This window comes from Garra rufa, chromosome 3 (assembly GCF_049309525.1).
Source record: "Garra rufa chromosome 3, GarRuf1.0, whole genome shotgun sequence".
Lineage (NCBI taxonomy): Eukaryota > Metazoa > Chordata > Actinopteri > Cypriniformes > Cyprinidae > Garra > Garra rufa.
This window is the reverse complement of record NC_133363.1, coordinates 33792459-33811876: the sequence shown is the minus strand read 5'-3', so window position 1 is coordinate 33811876 and position 19418 is coordinate 33792459. Positions and strand designations below refer to the sequence as shown.

Genomic DNA, 19418 nt, shown 5'->3' with positions numbered 1-19418 from the left:
ATATATATATATATATATAATATATAAAATATTATATATATATATATATATATATATATAATATATAAAATATTATATCTGATAAAAATATACACACATACCAATAAACTGACTACTTAAAAAAATAGAACTGAATAAAATATATTAGTTTTAAAAGCTTGGTTTTAGCTTAGTTTTAAAAGCATTGTTGTCGCTTAGTTTAAAAAAAATTATTAGGAAGCATAAAAAATATATATATAAATGTATTAAGTTATATATAAAAAAATAATATATAAATATATATATATATATATATATATATATATATAAGAAATTATATCTAATAAAAATATAAAAATGTTTTATTAGGAAGCAATAAAAAAGCAATAAAAAAATAAAAATGTATACAAAATTCTACAAAAAAATAATAAAAATAATATCTAATAGAAATATGTATTTAAAAAACACAAATAAACTAAGTATATAATAACAATTATAATTTAATAAAAATTATTAGTTTTAAAAGCATGGTTTTGGTTTTAATTTGGTTTTGTTTTATTGGAAAGCTATACTATTTATATAAAAAAATTATAAAAAATTATATCTAACAGAAATACAAAAAATAATGCAAATAAACTGAGTATATAATAAAAATTAGAATGTAATAAAAATTGTATTAGTTTTAAAAGCATGGTCGGCTTACTCTTAAAATAAATGTTTTAATTGGAAGCTATAATATATAAATATATATATTTAGCTAAATATATAAATAAATTATCCAATATATATGTATATATAAGGATATTTAATAAAAATACAAATAAACTGTATTATGAATATATAATAAAAATTCGAATTAAATACAAAATTTATTCGTTTTTATAAATACAAATAATAATAAAAAAGCGAAAAAATAATACAAATAAACTGAGTATATAATAAAAATTTGAATTTAACAATAATTGTATTCGTTTTAAAAGCATAATACAAATATAAAAAATAATGCAAATAAACTGAGCATATAAAGAATATATAATTTAATAAAGAATTATTAGTTTTGAAAGCATGGCTGTAGCTTAGTCTTAAATGTTTTATTAAAAAGCTATAAAAAATATGAAGAATGTAAAGAAAAATTATTTTTAAAAAGGCAAAGAAAAAATCTGCGCATTAGCTTTGTTTTAAAAGATTAGTTTAGTTTTAAATGTGTAGTTTAAGTTTAGTTTCAAAAGCATATAGTTTTAGATAATATATATTTATATAGCTTAAAATGTATTTAAAAATTACATCAAAAAATATAAAAAATGATATCTAATAAAAAAATACAAATAAACTGAGTATATAATAAAAATTAGAATTTAATAAAACAGTCTTAAATGTAGCTTAGTTTTAAAATAAATGTTTTATTAAGAAGCAATAAAAAATATAAATGTATACAAAATTCTAAAAAAAAAAAATAATAATATCTAATAGAAATATATATATTTAAAAAAAACACAAACTGAGTATATAATAAAAATTAGAAATTAATAAAAATTGTATTAGTTTTAAAAGCATGGATGAAGCTTAGTTTTAAAATAAATGTTTTATTAGGAAGCAATAAAAAATATAAATATGTATACAAAATTCTAAAAAATAAAACAAAATAAAAATGATATCTAATAGAAATATAAAAAATACAAATAAACTGAGTATATAATAACAATTATAATTTATTTAAAAAAAAATGTTTTAAAAGCATGGTTTTAGTTTTAAAATAAAAGTTTTATTGGAAAGCTATACTATTTATATCTAAAAAAAAATATAAAAAAAATGATATCTAATAGAAATACAAAAAATAATACAAATAAACTGAGTATATAATAAAAATTAGAATGTAATAAAAACTTTATTAGTTTTAAAAGCATGGTCATAGCTTACTCTTAAAATAAATGTTTTATTTGGAAGCTATAAAATATAAATATTTAGCTAAAAATATAAAAAAATATATATAAAAGTATATTTAATAAAAAATACAAATAAACTATATTATGAGTATATAATAATTCGAATTTAATACAAAATGTATTATTTTTTATAAATACAAATAATAATAAAAATGCAAAAAAAATTATACAAATAAACTGAGTAAATAATAAAAATTATAATTTAATTAATATTGTATTGGTTTTAAAAGCATGGTTGTAGTTTAGTTTTAAAATAAATGTTTTTTTAGGAAGCAATAAAAAAATCTAAGAAAAATAAAAAAAATTCAAATAAACTTAGTTTATAATAAAATTTGAATTAAATAAAAAATGTATTAGTTTTAAAAGCATGGATGTTACGGAAGTCCTAAGAGGCCATGCATTGTTATTTTTTTCTTCTCGTTTTGTCGTGATCACGAGTTATTTTTCTCGTTATCACGACATAACAGAGTTGTTTTCTCGTTATCACGAGTTATTTTTCTCATTATCACGACATAACAAAAGTTGTTTTGTCGTGATCATGACTTTTTTTCTCGTTATCACGACAAATCTTCTCAACGCAGGGAATTTGATTTGCGCAACAATTGAATATCGAAGAACGTCTCTGAGTCAAGTAGGGGTAACTAGTCTCAGCCTCAGACGTCACGCCCACAGAACGTTGGCTAAACGTCTGATGCATATGGTACACTTAACTGGAAACACTTCAGGAATGTCGAAGTCGTGATCTGATTAGTTGAATTTGATCGGATTTCCGGAACACGCGAGTGTCGCGTTTATTTTCGGTCCGCCGGGAAACAAAGCGCAGACTGATTTACTCGCGTTTTGCTAAAAGGTGCTTATGCAGACGTCGTTGTTGTTATACACATTTGCGACGTTCGCGAACAAATTACTGACTTACTGCTTGTTCTCCCTCTTCTTCGTTAACTTTCAATGCTGGTTATTTCAATGACTGACTTGTTGCACGCCAGTCTGTTGTTGTGGGGGCATTTATACACCCCGAAACGTGACGCTGAACGAAACGAACTGTGATTGGTTGTTTGACATGTCGGTCAAACAGCCTTATGGGCGGGACTTGGCCAATTAAAGCTGCCATGAATTCCAGACCTTCAGCCGTCAGTCTGAAGGTCTGGCTACGCGAGACTAGGATAACTGCAGCCTGGAGCAATGGGCGTGCCGAAAGGTAGGGGCGTGCCAAAAGGTTTCTCATTGGTCTCGCCGAAAAGTAGGGGCGTGCCTAAAGGTTTTGCGAAAACTGCCTGCATGGCGCGGGTCACTGACGTCATCACCACGGAAAGTTTAGGTTATAGTTTCGCTATTTCATTACTATTATTTTGTTTTAACATTTTATTGTATATTCTTGTTTTTACATATTGTAGTCTTTTACAATAAAAAAAGGTTTACAAAACTTATAATATATATTAAATATAGTAATCAAAAACAAACTAATTTTAGGATACAAAAGCCTCTTAGCACACTAGCTGTTCTTAGCTTAAAGTAAATTAAAAGTTGTATTTATTAACATGAATTCACTGTGAAGTGAACAAACAATGAACATCTGTATTTTTATTAACTAATACTAACAAAGCTTAAAAAAATACTGTAACAAATATATTGCCCATAGTTAATGTTAGTTAATTCGTTAATTTTAACAAACAAAACCTATTGTAAAATATTACCCTGAAAACAATGTTTTGCTTGATAGAGAAATCTAGTTAATAAAACACCACAGAATTGAATTAGTCAAGTGTTTAGTAACTTTCTACTAAATGACAACCAATTTAGCAAACAGACAGCTTTATTCACAAAAAAATATTCAATTTTTATTTGTCACATACACAATATGTTATGAAATGAAATGCTTATATGACTGCTGATAACCTATAAAATTTAGAATTATAGAAACAGAATAAGAGAATTTTACAAATGAGAAATATAGAGAAATATGGATTAATTTACATTATGTACAATATAGAATAAAATAACAATAACAACAATAAAAAAAGTAGCAATGTATATAATAAATATACAGAAAATGGAATGTGCATTTATGGGCAAGACAATGTGCAAAAGTATAGATATGTGCAATATCACAGTCACAGTTCAAAGTTCACAGTTCTCAATTCACAATTCAGCTTTGTTTCCAATTCAAGTAAAGAAAAACATTCATTCATTCGTTCATTTTGTAGTAGCAGTCCATTGAACAGAAGCCAGCTCTTTGTCTGAATAGAATGCTGTGAAGTCCCCCTTCTTTCCATTGCCACTGTATCCAAAGGTGTTTTTGTAGATGTATCCACACCTGGTGAGCTCAAACTCCACTCTATATTCTTTCCTCGCTTCTGGACTGACAGATTTCCAGTCAACAATACCTACACAAGTAAAATAAATAAATAAATAATAATAAAAAAAACTCTGAATTAATGCAATAAACTTTATATTTATTTTTAAAAACCTTGTTTAGTTAATAAAATAGTTAAATATATTTATACAGCTCTTTTTACCACATAAGCTCTGTCAAAGCAACCTTACAGTATTAAAATAGGACAATAGTGTATCAATAATGCAAAAGTTGCAAAGTCAAATTGAAGAGGACTCATCTGGACTCATCTTCCCATGGCCTTGCACCAGCGGCCGTTTAGGCTAAAAGTTATTTCCTGATGATCTGTGTCTGGGGCTCATCTAGTTGACACGGTATCCGCTGACATTCGGCTGTAGGTGTTGATCCACCATCTGCTCTTGTTACGGACTGGATCCAGGGGACTGCAGTGACCATCTGATCTGGATACAGACTGGATCTGGTGGCTATGGTGACCAATTCAATTTGATTTGATCATTTTAACATAAAACACCTGTAAGCAGATATTTGTCTGACACCCTGACATTATGTCATACTATGTTTTTATTATAAAATTATGTAAAATAACGTACAGTGAAAAAATTGCAAGATTTAGGCTAGTCATTATACTTTTATAAATAACTGCAATCACTTTTTTTAATATTTTGAAACGAATACAAATAGGCCTATTTATCTATTAATATTATTCTGCATTGCTTAAACATCTGTTCTGGGAAATTATATTTTCTCCCACTCGAAAATGAATCCTTCGTGTCATCAATCGACCAAAAATTTGGCGACACTTAACGTAAACAATGCGACTGAACCGAACTGAACTTGCAAATTTAGCATATTATTGCTGCTGAAAATGGTCAATTATTGTCATGTTTTGGGCTGTACTAATCGTACTAAAGCAGTACTAAAACATCTGGGGCCTCATTTATAAAACTTCCTTACGCACTGATTTGATCTTAGAGTGTTCGTACGATCAAATCCACGTCAAAGTACAGATTTATAAAAACCGTCTTTGACGTGGAAAAGTAGCTACACTGTAAAAAATTTGCTGTAGTTCTGCAGCTGGTTGCCAGTAACTTACTGTAGATTTTTAATTTATGTTATTTACTGGCAACAGTTTGTTCAAAGTTAAATGAACATTAAACATTAACAAGTCTTTGTCTTTACAGAATAAAACTATAAAATAACAACCTACTGCAAAGCATTCTGGGAACCAGAAACCTTCATCAACCTTTTTCTGTTTTTTTCCTTCAGATTTTGGTTCCCAGAATGCTTTGCATGAGGCTGTTATTTTAGTTTTATTCTGTAAAGATAAAGACTTGTTAATGTTTAATGTTCAATTAACTTTGAACAAACTGTTGCCAGTAAATAGCATAAATTAAAATCTACAGTAAGTTACTGGCAACCAGCTGCCAGTAATACTGTAATTTCTACAGATTTTGTTTACAGTGTACTTATCTCCACGTTAGATTCCAGCTTAGTGTACGACCGTTTCCTTGTGGTAATGTCTGGTATTGCAGATAGTTCAGCCTCACTATAATTTAATTTCTTGCGCTCCTTTTTACTTGCCATTGTCAGAGTTTTATATGTTAATTAATTAAGCAGGGGCGTTTCGACGGCGGAACATTCAGCTGCACACAATTCTACGATCATTTGTGATTTATAACCGAATGACTGGCGTACGCATGGATTTCGTGGTACATTCGTTTTCTCTGAATCGCTCTTACGATCAAATCGGAAAAGTTCTTAGATAAAATCAAGGATGGTTTTTACGCAAGTCTTTATAAATGAGGCCCCTGGAGTACTACAGAATGCGGAAAGTTACAACAAATCAAGGAGAAGAGTGCAAAAAAGTGTCTGAGGAACAGGAAAAGCGTTTGTGGTTGGCCAGACTAAACAAGGATTTCCAGGCAAGAATCTTGATACCATTCCTGTTTGTTCTTATCATTTCTGGTCAGGTAACGTTAGGTGAAATATTAAGTTAATATCTTAATAATACTCTACTGTACTTTACTCTAATACTTTAGTTTGTCAAAATATTGCCCCCTTTCCTGCTTACTAAGTGTTCTCTATATGATTTAGCAGCTTCCACGTTTTTTGCTGATTATTGCTGCTGAAAATGGTCAATTATTGTCATGTTTTGGACTGTACTAATCGCTCGGACCGGGAAAAACATTTGGAGTACAGTACTATAGACTGCCAAAAGTTGTAACATCAAGGAGAAGAGTGCAAAAAACTGAGGAACAGGAAAAGCGTTTGTGGTTTGCAAACTAAACAAGGATTTCCAGACAAGAATTTGAGTTTGTTCTTATCATTTCCAGTCTGGGTGAAATATTAGGCCAGTATCCTAATTAATACTGCTCATACATATCTTTACCACCTATTTACTGTAGTTTGTCAAAATATTGCGCCCTTTCCTGCTTACTAAGTCCTTCTCTATATCAATTAGCAGCTTCCACACATTTTTCCATGGTTTGGACAACATAATCCATGCAATCCATGCTGTTGTTTACATCCGAGTATCTCCATAATGGCAGCGCATCTGCGTACCTGACTAAACTGATGTAAAATAGAGAAAAATATTTTACATTACTCTATTAAAAATGCATCAAACATATATGCTTATTTAATTGAATCATAGCGTTTGTGAATTAACAATAGCATTATGCTTTATTATGATTTTTTAATGGGTTTTATCTATCATTCAGCTTTGGAAAACTCTAATAATTGTGTTTCATGCATTCTCCATGGAATGCGCCATTCCTGGTATTTTGCCAGTTACTCGAAACGGTCAAAATGCAATCGAGGATTTTTAAATGTACTCATAGTATTTAAATTGAAAAAAGGAACAGTGACAGCCTTATTCTTGTGTGAAGCTGGTCGCCCTGCACTATTTCGCCATTTTGAAAAGAATCCTCACGCTTATTAGCTGTGCGTTCTAAAGGTGACGTGAATAGCGAAATTTGACAATGGAACACATTTATTATCATGCTTTGAGAGTGGAGACAAGGCCGATAAAGACAAACAAACGTCAACATTGTTTTAGCATACAGAAGGTGGAAAGATTTGATGATGGAAAAAATCCTGAGTAGCGATGCCCGAGTTGCTTTTCTTTTGTTGGACAGGTAAGGGAATGATTTATTAAGCTTGGCCTTTTGTACATTTTAAAGGGGTCATTGGATGCAAAACTAACTTGTACATGTTGTTTGAACATTACAACCACCCTACAATGATAAAAATCCACCCAGTGGTATTTTTTTAATCTTTAAAAGTAATATCCCCTTTTTAAAATCAGGTCATTCTCAGCTTCTTGTCAGTGTGATGAACCACAGTTGATTGACATGATCGCCTTACCTTAGACCCGCCCTCACTGGGCTGAAACAGTCCAAATACGATTGCCATTGTGTGACTCAGGTGCAGAGGAGAACTCTAATTGAGCGATTGAGGTGTTCTGTTGTTGTATGCAATAATGAACATAGCAGTAGTCATTTACTCCCAACGTTACTTTCGTTTTTAAAAGGAAAGCGTCGATCACGATCTACATATGCATTTATGTTCATGTGAATCATTTGTGATGCAGCTTCACCCACAGCAGAAGTGAGTATAAGGGTTTTTTATGCATCTTTGCAAATGGCCTTTCTTAATAATGTGCTTGTTAGCAAATTTCGCTGATAAACGCAGCTAAACACGGCTAAATGCGGCTAAAGTAAACATTACAGTTTGTATTTCCTAAGCAGAGAGGGGTTTGCATTTAAAGGGCCCATGCAATAAAATGAGCTGATATTTTGCAGAGCTGATTTTGACAAAGTAAAAGGGTGTTTTTTACACTAGTATTGAGAATTTTTAACCAAAGTATATTAGAAACTTTTCATTAAGACCCTAAAGAATCATATGAACTTGTGGAAAATGGGCATCCAATGACCCCTTTAAGGGTTTCACCTCTGGTCTCATCGCGTTCAGTTATTTTTAGCTGTACAAAACAGCTCGTTTTTCTGCTTAATATTGCAAATTGGTGTGTCTTTCTATATTATTTTAATGTATTATCTTAATCATGAGCACACTGGTTTGTAGTGCAAACAGTTTTACCGTTTACTGCACGTTATTCTTTTCGATATTTCCTTATAGAAGCTTACTTCAACCACGTTGAAGAGGAAAGGTGGATAGAAGCTACCTTGATGTTCAGTTTGTGTACAAAGAAAGGCAGGTCTATATGGATATTTTAATGCTTTCATCTAAATGAAGTTAATGAGTATTTCTTTATCCGTCTTGCATTTGAGCTGGCTAGGTTGATTTGCCATTACAGTGAGGATTTTTTTATTTATTTATTGAGGTTGAGTTGTTCACTCTAAACAGTTTATTGTTATTGTAGGAAATCTTGCTTTTTAACCAACCCAACAGAGAGAGTCCAGCTTTATTCAACGTAATCTACTCAACTTCATGTCATAAACACTTTTAATGCTAATCTATTGTTGACACCAATAAATATCACCCCCTTGTGGTTCAGTGATGCCGTGAGTTCAGAGCATGTTCTCCCAATGGAAAAAAGTTATCAAAAAATATCAAATTTTTCCAAAAAAGTCTTCCATATCATCTAACTTTTCTGCGAAAGGTCGTTGAAGAAGTTTTGCAGGGAAGGGGCTCTTCTGACGACAGGTATCTGAAAAGCAACATGTACAACATTTAAGGGTACAAATTCAGTCCAGATAAAAAGAACTCAAAGCTACCAAAATGTACTATATACACTTTATTTAAAAAAAAGATGTTACTATATGTAAAGGTTTCTGTAATGGTAAAAGACCAAGCCTCAATCAGCTGCCAATACATCAGAAAAATGATAAAACTAATAGCCAGAAGCAGAACTTCAGAAAGCTTCAATGCTAATGTAAACAAATATAATAAGAGATTTCAGCCTTTGAAATGTCGACTATTTTGAAATTTTCAGTGCCCACTGAGTGCATGTTGAGGATTCATGTATATAAAAGCTGCTTTCTATTTGAAGAGGTTTATATAAACCTACGCTATATTTACATTCTATAGTCAGAGGTCTGTATCTTAATAAAATATACTGTTCTGGCAGGTTTATAATGATTCTTTTGATAATCTAACGTGAAATGCAAAACCATCTTGTTCTAGAAGAGTAGAGTTATTTAGGATTATATTATATTAACAGTATAGCGTCCACAGATATATTATCTCTGTTTGTGTATCTACTGGCAGTTCTCTCTCTACAATTTTAAGGGTCCACACTCAACCCCCACACTACATCTGTTCACCTAGGGGTCATACTATAGTCTCTGAGCCTGACACCTTGCCAGTGAAAAAGTCCCAGAAGTTGCTTGGCGGTCTGCTGTCGTCTGACGTCGTGGATGAAGCATTGGAGCTCTGTCGTACCCAGATGCCTCTCTCTCTAGGACTCTGTGGCTGAGAAATGCTGTCCTGCCGTCCCAGACTGAAATTAAGGCGCTCCTCTGAGCAGGTCTGCCTTGAACTGCCTTGCCTTTGGTCCTGGAGCTCTCGCTCATCACTCTGGGCATTAGAGGACGACTGGGACAGACTCATCAGGTTGTGGTGGGAATGAAACTGCCTCATTTTACTAATGGACTTGGGTGGGACCTCAGAGGAGCCTGTTGTAGACACACACATAAACACATACAGAATATACATATAATATTAGTTTGCATTTATTTACACATAGGAAAGTACCCTACCGTTCAAAATTTTAGTAAGTAAGATATTAAGAAAAAATACTTTTATTAGGATGCATTAAACTGATCATCTTTTGAACTTTTTATTCATCAAAGAATCCTAAAAAAAAAAACGTTTCACAAAATGTTAAAGGGTAGTCATTAATTACTCACCCTAATGTCATTTCACACCTGTAAGACCTTTGTTCATCTTCGGAACACAAATTAAGATATTTTTGATTAAATCAAATTCATCAAAAATATCTTAATTTGTGTTCAGAAGATGAATGAAGGTCTTACAGGTTTGGATTGAAAGCAGCCTCAGTGAGCATAAAAGCATAAAACTTATCTTATTGACCTCAAACTTTTGAACTGTAGAACTGATAGTAATTTCATAATTACATAACATTACATAACTTTTTTTATCGTTAAAGGAGGTAGTAGATATTATAACGGGCCACCTCATTGTGAAGAACCTATTACTCACGTTTCCTTTTGGTGTTAAGATGAAGAACGTTCAGGAAGACTTCACTGCTCAGACTTCCTATCGCAGATGTCTCTGGGTAAAGAGGACACAGTGGCTCCAGGGACGAAAGGTCATCACTGGACTGCCCTACAGAGTCCAGAGATGCCTGTGTGTCCCTCCTTCCACTGGAGTCTGTCTCCATCGTCAGACTGCTACTACTGCTGCCACAACGGAGAGATGCATATATTAGTGTTTAGACAGTAGCAATTATTGTGGTTTTGCCTCTGTAATCAGACACAATAAACATGAGGTTCAAATGGCAGCCTTTAATTTAGGGTAATTAACCCATTAAGCATATAAACGTAAACCTTTTTAAGATGTCTGGGTTTGAGGGGTCTGTCCTTTGAATAGAGAAAGATAAAGAATGCAATTGTATCTTAAATCCTTAAGGTTAAATTACATTATGCTATGGGGTGCCACAGTGGCCTTGACTTTTTTTCAGAATTTTTGTGTATTTGAACCCTTTCCAACAATGACTGTATGATTTTGAGATCCATCTTTTCACTCTGAGGACAACTGAGGGACTCATATGCAACTATTACAGAAGGTTCAAATGCTCACCGATGCTTCAGAAGGAAACACAATGCATTCACTTGTAGAATTTGAAGATCAGGGTAAATTTAATTTAATTTGTCTTCTGCGGAACATGTAAGTATCTTCTGTAGCTTCTGAATGACAGTACTAAATGAAAGAAATATGATATTTAGACATCTTCATTCTGTTCACAAGTTTACACCCCTGGATCCTAATGCTTAGTGTTTCCTTCTGAAGCATCAGTGAGCGTTTGAACCTTCTGTAATAGTTGCATATGAGTCCCTCAGTTGTCCTCAGTGTCAAAAGATGGATCTCAAAATCATACAGTCATTGTTGGAAATGGTTCAAATACACAAAAATGCTGAAAACCCAAAAGAATTTGTGGGACCTAAAGGATTTTTCTGAAGAACAGCTGGCAGTTTAACTGTTCAGGACAAACAATGGACTCATGAATAACTATCACTAAACAAATAAATAAATAAATAAACACAGCTGTGGATCATTTAGGTAATAACACAGTATTAAGAATCAAGTGTGTAAACTTTTGAACTGGGTCATTTTTATAAATTCAACTATTATTTTCTCTTGTGGACTATATGTAAACATCTTTTATGTGAAATATCTTATTCAGGTCAGTACTAACTGAAAAATATCATGCATTTTGTACATATGATAATTAACATTTTGCAGTTTCTGCAAGGTGTATGTAAACTTTTGACTTCAACTGTATATTTAATGTAATATAATATGCGCATAATAAAAATTCAAGTAGTTTGAGAGCACAGACAGACTGACTCCACTTGTTAAGTCTGATGTCATACTTCACCGTTTCTGGAGATCTATCAGATCTCAAAAGCAAACAACATACACTGATAATACTCTGTGATACTGCCGCAAAATCATGATCCTAACCCTTATCTCCATAACGAAATGTCAGTTGGCCAGACAGTGATTACGAATCATAAAAACATTGCTAGACTATTTAAAACCTTAGTTTAAAGTTGTGCTATAAATGAACTGTGCTCATAAACAACTGTTAGATAGTATAGACTTGGACCTGGAAACAGTATTCAAAAACTTAATAAGTAATTGTGCAGGGCTTCATACAATACAATACAATACGGATCACAAAACTCTGTTTGAACTGAGTTGGTTGTCCAACTGGTGGAGATTTGCAGAGACATGGCTAATTTAGTTTTTCCACCAGGAATTCCATATTTAAACAAAAATAATGTGCACTATACTATTAAAAGAAAAAAAAAATCACTTTTGAAAATGAATGGGTTTTTTAATCCCTGGAAACTGAATGTCACACTTTTGAATTAAAATCCCATAATCATTATATATGATTTTTGTATTAGATGAGTGTTAGCAGTCAGAAAGCTGACCTGAGTTTCCTGCGCAGCAGATAGTCAATGACATCAGGATCCGTCTGAATGAGGCTCATGAGCACCTCCTGCTGCAGCTCAGCAGACACCTGCATATGAAATAAAAACACTCACTCAGCTAATGCTCACTCTATTAGTGATAAAAAGAAGAATTCAACAAAGTCATCTTATGCATACAAAGTTATAATATATGTATCACATGCAGGCCAAAGATTTTATCCATTGTTTTGTTCTCCACCAAAAAACGACATTATTTTTAATAACTAGTTTACCCAGAAATGAATCATTTACACGTGTGAATTTCTTTCATGGAACACAAAAGAAGAAATTTGGAAGTGCTAGTGGCTTCAGTCTCCATTGCATGGAAACGAAGCAGGGAAGCAGGGAAAGAAGTTTTAACATTTCTCCTTTTGTGCACCGTAGAAGAAAGTCTTAAGTGTTTGGACTATCATTTTTCATTTTTAAATGACCTATTCATTTAGTAGTATTCACTCTCTACTGTCTATCATTTCACAGCTCTACTCTCCCTCTCTCACCATGAAGAGGTGTTGGTGGTTCTGGATGAGCATCAGGGTGACAGAGATGACAGCAGTGCTGTCTTCTATGCCCAGAGCTTGAGGGCTGAGCTCTCTCTCTGATCCTCTCTCTTTCTGCAGGAGATTGGGCCCAAAGATCACTGCCAGGTTTGCAGCCGTCATCTTATTACCTGAGATCTAATCACAACACCAATTTAAAAACAGGTCACAATTTTGATTGGATTTTAAACATTTGATTCCACCATTTATAACAGTCTTTTGTGGTGGGGCTGTCATATATTTTGTTTAGTATCGCTGTTATTAAACTGTCGCTGCAGTTACACAACAATGGCTTGTTGGTTTCGCAATTATTATTATTATTTTTTTTTTTTGCAGCTGCATGTCAGTAGATGCATATAAAGAGAGGTGCATTTGCTTCAGATCCAACTTCACACACATGTATTTATATCAGGGGCGTTTCCTATGAGAGCGCAAGGGAGGCAGTGTCCCCTCAAAATATTGGATGAGAAAAAAATAAATAAAACAACGCTAATATTGCAAAATCTAACATTAAACAGTTTATAAAGCTCTCGTTTTATAAAGAAACATTGTCCAACAGCGACACCAACAGGTAAAGTTACAACTGGGGTTTGTAATTTTTGTACAGTGCCTTGCGAAAGTATTCATGCTGCTTCATTTCTTTCACATTTTGTTGCTGCCTTGTGTAAAACTGCTTTTCCTCACTTCAAGCTACACTCCATACACCATAATGGCAAAGCAAAACAGGTTTTTAACAGTTCTGCAAATTGAAGAAAAAAAAAAAAAACCTAAATGATTTCATTGCATTTCAAATTGCAATTGCAAGTATTCATACCCTAATCTGGGACACTTTCAGTGATGTTAACCTGTTGCAAATTCAGTTAAATGGGTATGATGTGGAAAGGCACACACGTCTTATTAAAAGATCTAACAGCTGAAAAAGCATATCAGAGCAAAAACCAAGCCCTGTGGTAAAGCTCAGAGACAGGTTTGCATCAAGCCACACATCTGGGGCCGGTTGCACCAGCTGTGCATAAGTTACAACTTAGCCTAGTTGCGACGTAAAGGGACACTAAGTTACAATTTACGCACTACTAAATATTTTTGCGTTGCACCATTAAACTTAGTTTCAACGTAACTCTATGTATAAACTGGCAGCATCTGGTCAGGAGTAACGGTTGGAATAAAGTAGCAGACTGAGTGAACTGTATCAAAATGCTCTTTTTTGAACCGACAACCTTCAATCATGTAGACATATATGATGCTGCTGACATTTACACTCACACACATATTAAGAGAGTGAACAATATGTGAATAAACATACTTGTTTCTTTTTTAGTGCGTCTTTAACACCCCCCCTACAGTGCGACTCTATGCACTTCGCGTTGCGCATGTCAGATTAAATAATAAATAAATAGCATTTCTTTTTTAATTTTTTTATTGATCCTTATTTATTTCAGTTAGTCTCTGAATGTTATTTACACATGTGACCCTGCCAAAAAAATTGCTTACATATAAACTAGTGTTATTATTGTTTCATTTTTAATGGAAACTTGTTTTTACCGTTAGTATATGTGAGGCAAAAGAAGTTAGAATGAAGAATAAATTACAATTCATAGCATTTAAACAAGTTCTGCTCGCGTATTTTGAAGATTTCTATTGCATGGTCTAATGTAAACGTCATATTATGCGACTACACATTGCTTTACGGAAAGCTTACGAACTACTAGCTAAGTCCTGCCTTACGAACAACTGGTGCAACCAAATAATGTATAGATTTAGTTACAAACTAGCTACTAAGGTGCAACCCTACCCTGGGGAAGAGTTCTGAAAAAAAATCTGCTGCATTGAAGGTTAACAGAAGCATGAAGACTTCATTACCCTTAATGGAAGAAGTTTAAAACAACCAGGGGTCTTCTTAGAGCTGGCCTCTTGGCCAAACTGAGCAATTGATGGAGAAAAGCTTTGGCTAGAGTGGTGACCAAGAACCCAATGGTCACTCTTGTTGAGCTCCATGATCATACATGCAGATGGGAGAAACTTACAGAAGGACAAACATCACTGCAACACTACAGCGATCTGGGCTTTATGTTGATGTGGCAAGACTCAGTCCTCTCCTCAGCGAAGACACATGAAACCAGGCAACATTTCTGTCTGTCAATGTCTGTCAGACCCCATCCAAGCTGACAGACCCTGAAGAGCTGAGGTGAAGAATGGCAGATAATTGCCAAATGTTGATGTGCAAGTCTTATTGCATCATACCCAAAATACTTAAGGCTGTAAATGTGCTTCAGAGCTGAGTTAAGGGTATGAATACTTATGCAATGTACTTATTTCAGTTTTTTATTTTTAAAAAATATACAAAATTGTGGTAGGCCTAATTCTGTTTTTGCTTTGTCATTATTGTGTATGGAGTGTAGATTGATGTGAGAAAAAAAGTAATTTAAAACAGTTTAACATAAGGCAGCAACATAAAACGTGAAATAAATGAAGGTGTATGAATACTGTAGCACTTATGAAGTGGTGAGGACTACATTTGCCATGGCAAAGCCATCTATACCATAAATGCCAACTATAATGTGAACCCAGACCATACCTCCTGCTGGTTGGGCCCAGTGGAGCTGTTTGCGTTCTCCTGTACTGTATGAAGAAGTGTCAAAAGCCTCAGCAGGGTGTCACAATTACAGGGCGGCAACAGGTACAACAACTGCTGCAGGTATGTCAACTGATCTGCCCCCCTCAACACTGTCAGACAAACACAAAGCATCTTGTAAGGTTAGCACATTTCATAACAGCTGATACAATAATGAGAAGTGTGTTGGATATTACACAGTTGAATTGTGTATCCTGAGTCCTGTGTAATACTATAAATGTTAAATGATTTGTGAATGTTATTGTAAGCTCATACGGTTAGTGTGCAGGAAGGCCCTGTAGAGTTCTCGTGGTAACAGGGGATCTGGCATGTCCCTCAGGAACTCCTTAAGTAAAGCAGCCACGTCATGCACACTATGCTCTTCATCTAACACGACATCTATTCCCATGTCAAAGTCCTCACGCAGCTGAAAAAACACACAAGGACACAGCAGGATAAAACATCAGCAAACTGCCACCACACACAAGAATCAAGTATCCCATGGATCCTGTGCCTGAATAAACACAGTATAAAATACACATACAAATCACAGTCAATCTTAGGTTAGCTATGAAAACAAGACCCTGTACACGCCATGATCAGTATCCAAAACATTTACTGTACAGCCGACTGTCATTGCACATACAGATAAAACAGTATGTTAGTACTGTCAGCAGTGTGTTTCTAGAATCGATATGAAAGACAGGGGGCGCATGTCACACATGAGAAGAAGAGATGTGTATGATGAAGTGGCGCAAACTAGCTGTGCAGCTGGAACTGACAAACTTACTTGACGGACTCTTTTTTTGGAGCTGCCTACACGGAAAATCCCCAACGTTTGTAACCCTAGAGAGAGAGAGGCAGAGAGAGGTAGTAAACAAGTGCTGCACTCATATTTCATTGTCCTTATTTCATATCTATGTTAGTGTTTTTTGAGTGGTGTCTCATCTGGGTGACTTTCTCTTTGCAACTTGAACCTGGGTGTGTTATGAGCTATTAGCCTAAGGATGTATTTGTATTACTTTAGTGATATTTTAGGAAAAGAACAAAATAAGCAAACGTATTTGGGTTTACATCCAGTATTTTGCACCTGACATTGTTATACTCATACAGTTGATAAACATACACTTGAGGTCAAAAGTTTACATACACTATGCAGAATCTGTAAAATGTTAATTATTTTACCCAAAAAAAGAGGGATCATACAAAATGCATAATATTTTTTATGTAGTACTGACCTGTATAAGATATTTCACATTAAAGATGTTTACATATAGTTTACATTTGTGACCCTGGACCACAAAACCAATCATAAGGTTAAATTTTACAAAACTGAGATGAATAAGCTTTCAGTTGATGTATGGTTTGTTAGGATAGGACAATATTTGGCCGAAATACATCTATTTGAAAATCTGGAATCTGAGGGTGCAAAAAAATCAAAATACTGAGAAAATCACTTTTAAAGTTGTCCAAATTAAGTTCTTAACAATGCATATCACTAATCAAAAATTACATTTTGATATATTTATAGTAGGAATTTTACAAAAAACCTTCATGGAACATGATCCTAATGATTTTTGGCATAAAAGAAAAATCAATAATTTTGACCCATACAATGTATTTTTGGCTATTACTACAAATAAACCCCAGCGACTTAAGACTGGTTTTGTGGTCCAGGGTCACATTTATGAATTTATAAAAATGACCCTGTTCAGAAGTTTACATACACTTAATACTACACAGCTGTTGTTTTTTGTTTTTGTTTGTCCCGAACAATTAAACTGCCCGTTGTTCTTCCGAAAAAAACTTTCAGGTCCCACAAATTCTATGTTTTTCTAGCATTTTTGTGTATTTGAACCCTTTCCAACAATAACTGTATGATTTTGAGATCAACATTTTCACACTGAGGACAACTAAGGAACTTATATGCAACTATTACAGAAGATTCAAACACTTACTAATGCTTCAGAAAGAAACACAATGCATTAAGAGCCAGGGGTGTAAACTCTTGAACATAATGAAGATGTGTACCTTTTTTTATTTTGCCTAAATATCTTTTTAATTTTTTTTTTTTTAGAATTGCCTTTCAGAAGCTACAGAAGATACAGAGTTACGTTTCCCAGAACATAACATTTTGAAGAATTTGAAGATCAGGATCAATTTAACTTATTTTGTCTTCTGGGAAACTTGTAAATATCATCTGTAGCTTCCAAAGGGCAGTACTAAATGAAAAGAATATGATATTTAGGTCAAATTAGAGAAAAATACACGTTCATTCTGTTCAGAAGTTTACACCCCTGGCTCTTAATGCATTGTTTTTCCTTCTGAAGCATCAGTGAGCGTTTTATAGATTAAGGTGAAACACTGTATTTCCCTGAACATTCTAATTTAATTCTTTCAAACAGCACTAAAACAATATAAAGTTGTCTGAAAATAATGTTAGATATTTTATCGTACTGAATCTAAATTTTTATTGTTTTGATGGTTATTTTTTTACTTTTTTTAGGGAAATGTTTAATCAGTTAAAGATTCGGAAGAACTCTTTGCTATACATAAAGATAGGCATAACCAACTGAGTGATATAATTGTCTTGAAATAATGAAATTTCCCGTACTGTTTTAAACTTTATTCAATTGCAGTTATTTCCCTTCAAAATGTAATTTAACTGTGCCAGTTTTAAAAGAAATGACTGGACATGTGCTGTAATGCTATTTGCATCTCACCGTAGGTCTCGATGTGGTTACAGCAACGCTCTACCACTCTGGGAACTTGTCTGTAGATGGGATTGAGACTGAGTTTGGCTTGTGTGGGACCTGCAGCTTTCTTCAACTCCAACTCATTAGGGTGAGAGAGCTGGAGAGCTTCAAGTAGTCTGGACTGACTCTCAACCATATCAGAGATGGAGTCTACAGACATCGCTCCCTGAGAGAGAGAAAGAGGTGAACAGAGAGACTGTAAGTGATAAAGGTCCAAATGAAACAAATTTCAGTGAAAGCCTGTTTCAGTTACAACAAATTATTATTATAGATCACTTTCTGTTTGTGAAACACTTTCACACTGGTCAGAAATGAGCTCAAAGCCAGGAAGCAAAAAAATCTGAACACAATAAATCTATTTATGGTATGTATACAAAAGAAACGTAAACAGATTTCCATGAAGGCTTTTCAGATGTCAACATGATGACTGAATAACCCAGTAATCTGTTCTCTTTCTCTCTCCATGTTTGGGTGGAGAGAAAGGAGAGTTTGATTTGGCAAAGGCACAGACATAAATCTCCTTCCCTCCTGCTGATATGTAGCCACCCATAGAGATGTTGTCTCCAGTCATACTGTGAGAGGTATGGAAATCACCCATACGACATTAAACAATAACCTGAACCATGCTGACTGCTGCCACTGCTGCCCGACACAGTAATAACAAACATGTTAGCCGTTATTAATGTGATGAAGAATACTATACTGTTCAAAGTGCTTATTTATAATCAACACTTAACTCTATTATCTATGTTATTGTACCCTGACCAAATTAACACTGTTTTATTTATTAAGTGGTCATAGCATACATTTTTAAAGTCAAGTCACATTTATTTATATAGCGCTTTATACAGTACAGAATGTTTCAAAGCAGCTCTACAATAATAAACTGGAACATAACAGTGTAAATGTTAAGTTCAGCTAAATAGCGTCAGCTATAAAGCAGCTACAGTATAGTGTCATTATTGAAATTAACCTTACCATTATAACTTCTTAGACACCATTTTCAGAGCATATACAGTTTGCAAATGAATCTGCAAAATGTTAATTATTTTACCAA

General features: G+C 33.6%; 1 protein-coding gene across 2 annotated transcripts in view; it reads right to left on the bottom strand.

The window, feature by feature from the left end:
- Nucleotides 1–8662: 8662 nt before the first annotated feature.
- The window catches only part of arhgap36 (Rho GTPase activating protein 36), a 48411-nt gene continuing 37655 nt past the window's right edge, over nt 8663–19418 (bottom strand). For both annotated transcript variants that reach the window (XM_073836991.1, XM_073836992.1), the window contains exons 5-13: nt 18329–18527; nt 16396–16451; nt 15882–16032; nt 15570–15718; nt 12956–13132; nt 12420–12508; nt 10459–10655; nt 9595–9911; nt 8663–8944 (exon numbers count right to left, since the gene is read on the bottom strand). In XM_073836991.1, the coding sequence (XP_073693092.1) occupies nt 8879–8944; nt 9595–9911; nt 10459–10655; nt 12420–12508; nt 12956–13132; nt 15570–15718; nt 15882–16032; nt 16396–16451; nt 18329–18527 (1401 nt within the window). In that variant the 3' untranslated portion in view covers nt 8663–8878. The remainder of the gene's footprint in view (nt 8945–9594; nt 9912–10458; nt 10656–12419; nt 12509–12955; nt 13133–15569; nt 15719–15881; nt 16033–16395; nt 16452–18328; nt 18528–19418) is intronic.